At 42.8% G+C, this 5,476-nt stretch overlaps 1 protein-coding gene across 1 annotated transcript; it reads left to right on the top strand.

Annotated features, from left to right (window-relative positions):
- The first annotated feature begins 4,170 nt into the window (after positions 1–4,170).
- Positions 4,171–4,682, top strand: LOC311627220 (large ribosomal subunit protein eL32-like). The gene has a single exon (XM_084893550.1). It carries the CDS (start codon positions 4,216–4,218, stop codon positions 4,621–4,623), a length of 408 nt encoding a protein of 135 aa, XP_084749676.1. The 5' UTR covers positions 4,171–4,215; the 3' UTR covers positions 4,624–4,682.
- The last annotated feature ends 794 nt before the right edge of the window (positions 4,683–5,476 follow it).

Raw genomic sequence — 5,476 nt, 5'->3', positions numbered from 1 at the left:
AAAGGTTGCCAATTTGATTCTCCTTCGGGACACATGCCCAGGTTTTGGGGAGGATCCTCAAGAGAGGGTGTGCAGGAGGCCACTGATCAATGTTTCTCTCCCTAAATTAAAAAAAGAAAGAAAGAAAGAAAGAAAGAAAGAAAGAAAGAAAGAAAGAAAGAAAGAAAACCTTGTATACAGGGGTCATTAAAAGTTGATGATCAACTTCAGCAGAAAGAACCACTTTGATGAAATAAAGCATTCCATTTTATGTCTGTTGATCTCCTAGTTGAAAAAGGCACATTGTTGCATAGAGTTCTGCTTAACTTATTCCCAAAACACCTGGGGAATAAGTTAAGCAGAACTCTATCTGATAAATGATGAACACAGGCAATATTAGGATATAACTTCCTTCTTTTCCCTTCCTCCCCCAATTCCAAATCACAAACAGCAGCTAGTTGCAAAACCTCATCTGTTCTCGCCAACCCCACTCTGGCCCTGACGACTTCCGTTACACTTGTTAAGAGTAATTCTAAAACTGAAAGGGACACTAGAAAATGCACGTTCATACCCAGAATGCTTTCTTCCTCCTGAACACGAGGATTCTCGGAGACCCATGGAGATCAAGGGTCCACAATTTAGGATTCTGGCAAGACTTTCAGTCAAACAAAACCAACATTCAGAGGACACTCCACAAGGGCGAGGGGATGAGTTGCTGGAACAGAGGCAGTAGTTGGTCCACACTGGGAGCTGGGAAGTGAAGGCCTTTCCTTGCTTCCTTCCTTGGAAGACACACCCTTGGCCTGAGCTGCAGTGGAGCCTGAGCTCATTAAAATACAAGATACTGACTCAGCAGACACCAACATTGTTCTCTTAGAATTCAAACAACTAAATCGTTCCAGATATTTCCTTAGGAAATGGCAACATGAGAAACATTCCGGAGATACACTGCCTGAGTGTTTGTGAGCAGGAGAAGCTAGAAGGGTTCTCACCCGCAGAGCAGCGTTGTGTAGGGACTGGAAAGTGTCTAGGGCATTTGATTAAGGAGAGTGAGGGCTCCAACCCTTAGGAGCTCCTCCAGGATGTTAACAGCAACCGAGTTTGCTCATTAGCCTGCCACTATCAGCTCTACCACCAGGGGGCGTGGTGCACATTTTCACCCCGGCGTCTCGGAAAACCCAGCGCTCCCATCCCAAGTCTTCTAAGGTGGGTCTGGAACTCTCAGGCATGCCAGTAGCCTGTTTCCCTTGACTCGGGGAAGAGCTGGGAAACCACCCTTGAAGAGACTAAAATAAAAAAGTTGAAAAGCAAAGCCAGCGATGTAAGTACACCTTGTCATAATTAAACAAGGTTCAAGGTACTTTAGAAAGAGGGAACTCTAGAGAGGAAATGAGGGAGCGTGTGGGTTCCCAAGAGAACTCAAATCAAGACTGTGCTGCATCTGTCTCCAGTAAAATACAAGCTGGATGGTGTGTCCTGTATGAGAGCAGCAGAGGGAAGCCTCATAATTCACAGACCCTGGGTGGATGCCGTGGCCCCACAAAGGACACTTGGCAGAGGGCTTCCTTATATTTGCTTTACAGAGCAATGGGATTCTTTAAACCTTGATTAGAAGTCTCAGTCCTGAAGGTTTCTTAAAATCTTTGGGGCTACCAATTTTCAGCTTTATGTTAATTTGCATATCATTTAGCCTGATTTTCATATGTAATTTGGAACTCAGCAGGAGCCTCGAAGCCATAAGTTGGATTGTTCCCATTTCCCATCCAAAATTTTTGAGTTAAGGGCTTAGACTTGAAAGCAGGAGTAGTGTTTAAATTTGTATTAACAACCCTGTTTCTTTTCCAAGATTATTTTCACATGTTTTGTTTTATTCTTATAAAAATGTAAAATTTACCTTTTGCCCAAAAGGTTTAATACTCTATTGAATAGCTTCATTTTTTTTTCACTTGGAAGCTTTTTTTTTTTTTTTTTTTTAAGTAAAAAGCCATTAAAGATTCATCCTTTTGAAGACTAATTTTTCAATCTATTTAAATGAATTAACATAAATTACAGAGTGCAATTTACAGCTCAACTCTCCCTGCAAACATGGTGTCCTGCTATTTAGAAGGTTTTATTTTTTTCTCATCCTGGAGGGCTTTTCATAAAGAGCTGGCACATTTAAAGTATTAGAGGTGTGACTTGGTTTCTTAATTTTTCCCCATGGAAACACTGACTCCCTTTATCTTAGATTTATATAACCGCTCAGTGGTCTCTTGAAACCAATACAAATAGGAAATCTACTGAGGTTGAGAGACATTATAAAAGTATTTTCTACAAATCTACAGAGGCCTAAATAATTCAAAAGTACTTTGATGTCAAAGTCATTTCTATGTCATCTATAGTATGTTCAGACCAATCCTCCAGAAACAAGCAAGCCGAAAAATCTATTGGGGTTTCAACAGCTTGGATTCCCCACTCCCATCCCTCACTCAATTCACATCAATTCAAACACAATGTAGCTGGGCTTTTACACGGGGAGAAAATCTTTCATTCACACAACAGCAGAAACAATAATTTAATTATTGGGCAATCTAAAAACTCAGCAGGGCCGAAACCGGTTTGGCTCAGTGGATAGAGCTTCGGTCTGCGGACTGAAAGGTCCTGGGTTCGATTCCGGTCAAGGGCATGTAGTACATTGGTTGTGGGCACATCCCCAGTAGGGGGTGTGCAGGAGGCAGCTGGTCGATGTTTCTCTCTCATTGATGTTTCTAGCTCTCTATCCCTCTCCCTTCCTCTCTGTAAAAAATAAATAAAATATATTTAAAAAAAATAAAAAATAAATAAATAAAAACTAAACAGGGGCCCTTTTTCCCCCCGGAAGGAGAAAAAACCATGCATACATTCAGAAAACACCCCTGCCCTGAGCTTTTCTGAACCATCATACACGTATTTATCCTCTAGAGGGCAGTAGTTTCCTGCTCCAGAGGAAAACCACCTTAGTCTGGTCCACAGGTTGGCCTTTTGGAGCCTCCTGGGAAAATTCACTTAGCTGTGCCTTAATTCGAAAAGAAAACATGTCACCTTCAAATCAGATAAAATTCTAACCCAGAAACTAGAAACATCCATTCCAGGAGCCAGAAACACAGGAGCTATTTGTCTGTTCTGATTGCTGGCAGGCTCATAGATAAGACTCCACCTGGATTCTCTGGGTTCATACCCCTGAACATCTGGCAAAAGCCACAAAAACAATAATCTACAAGAGCAGCAAACAAGATGCAGTTTTTCTGGATGCTCTATTGATGTGTTTAGCCAGTTGCAACTTGATGTCCTTATTTTGAACTAATTAGAAACCGATCTCAGAAACAGGCAGGTTACCCCCATGAGACCAAACGAATGAATTGCCACTGTGTTCCCTCTGAGAACAGAGCTTGAGACAAGGACTCACCTGGAGGGGGTTTATTTGGGAGGTGATCCCAGGGTGCAGGAGTGAGAAACGGGTAAGGGGACCGGTCATCCTTGCTTACTTGGGACTCGCATCCCTAAGACGTGAGACTTTCAGCGCTAAAACTCAGGAAAGTTCAAGCACGCTGGAATGAGCTGGTCACTATAGGAAGCGGGGAAGAGAAGGAGGGAAAGTCAGTGCAGGGCTGAGCCCATGAGTTGGTTTGATCCCATGGCACGTTTAGAGGTGCATCTCAGAATTGGGGAGCACTTATCCACGGGTTCTCATACCCTACTAGTCAAGTGTTGCCCTTTGGGGTGTTAAGTCCCCCCACAGTTGGAGCTCACTTGCATGAGGGCCTGTGAGTTCCTTAGGCATTTCCCATTGTGGCTTCAGAGAAGCCCTGAGCAGAGACAGAGAGAAACACAGGCAGCTGCGGCCCAGCAGCTCTGTTGGGTTACGCCTAGCAGATCTGGTTGCTGTAGCAATGGCTGGAGTCAAAATTGGACTGACAAGGTGTGAGGTCCAGCACAAGACATGTCTGGTCCTTGAAGGTTACCTTTGCCTAATATTTGAGCTCCACAGGGAGCCACCAACTGCTCCTCTTAGCTTCCCTTTAGTTTATTAATTTAAAGGAGGTGAAACTCTCCAACTCTTTGTTTAAATAAGAAATTCTATAGAGTGGTTTTACTTCCCTCATGGATATTGAGGAGGTTGCCATGCCAATGATCTCCTCCTGGTGAAAAAGAAAATAGAAAATTTGGCTCTTCCTCGGCGCTGCCTACGGAGGTGGCAGCCATCTTCTACTCGACACCATGGCTGCCCTCAGACCCCTCGTGAAACCCAAGATTGTCAAAAAGAGGACCAAGAAGTTCATCCGGCACCAGTCAGACCGATATGTCAAAATGAAGCGGAACTGGCGCAAACCCAGAGGCATTGACAACAGGGTGCGGAGAAGATTCAAGGGCCAGATCTTGATGCCCAACGTTGGTTATGGGAGCAACAAGAAAACAAAGCACATGCTGCCCAGTGGCTTTCGGAAGTTTCTGGTCCATAACGTCAAGGAGCTTGAAGTGCTGCTGATGTGCAATAAGTCTTACTGTGCTGAGATTGCTCATAACGTCTCCTCCAAGAACTGCAAAGCCATTGTGGAAAGAGCAGCCCAGCTGGCCATCAGAGTCACCAATCCCAATGCCAGGTTGCGCAGCGAAGAAAATGAATAGACAGATTGTGTGCACATTGTATTTGTGTTAATAAAATCATAAAATTCTGCCAAAAAAAATTTTTGCAGGTATCTGTCCAGCCTCAAAACCCAAAACGTCCATTTAAATGTCATCACATTGTGCCTTAACTGGTTTAGCTCAGTGGATAGAGCATCAGCCTGCGGACTGAGGGGGGTGTGTATCCCAGGTTTGATTCCGATCAAAGGTACCTTGGTTGTAGGCACATCCCCAGTGGGGGGTGTGCAGGAGGCAGCTGATCGATGTTTCTAACTCTCTATCCTCTCCCTTCCTCTCTGTAAAAAAATCAATAAAAATATATATTTTTAAAAAGTCCTTCACCCCCAAAAAATCTCCAAATAAATAAATAAATAAATAAATAAATAAAATGTCATCACATTGTAAAACATTAGGGAAGATAACCAATTGAATCACAGACCTTTTAGAGGTTAAGGTGTACTGTCACAAGATACATTGACCACTTCTGAAGCCCAGATGTCTTGCAAAACTTTTTGGAAATCATATTTGCAACAACGATTCATACGTAGTTTTACTTCCATCATTCTTTTAAACTTTTTATTACAAAAAATGTTCAGAATCCTCTTATACCATCAATAACCATCAGCTTTTGGGCATGCTTCTTCTGTCTCCCTCTGTTAAGAATGCATGAAGCAGCAAGCAGCAGAAAGACCAATTGCATGATGTTAAGTAAAAGCACTATTTGTTTCAGATAACGTCAAGTCTGAATAGGCAGTCCGGGGAGTGTGTAGAATTGAGTGATGTCTTCAAAAAATGAGCTCCCTCTAATGCTTTGGTTCTCCATTTTTAGAATGAGTTGCAATGTGGTTGCTAAATA

The sequence above is a fragment of the Pipistrellus hanaki genome, assembly GCF_964339955.1.
Source record: "Pipistrellus hanaki genome assembly, chromosome: 9".
Lineage (NCBI taxonomy): Eukaryota > Metazoa > Chordata > Mammalia > Chiroptera > Vespertilionidae > Pipistrellus > Pipistrellus hanaki.
This window is presented reverse-complemented; position numbering and strand designations above follow the sequence as displayed.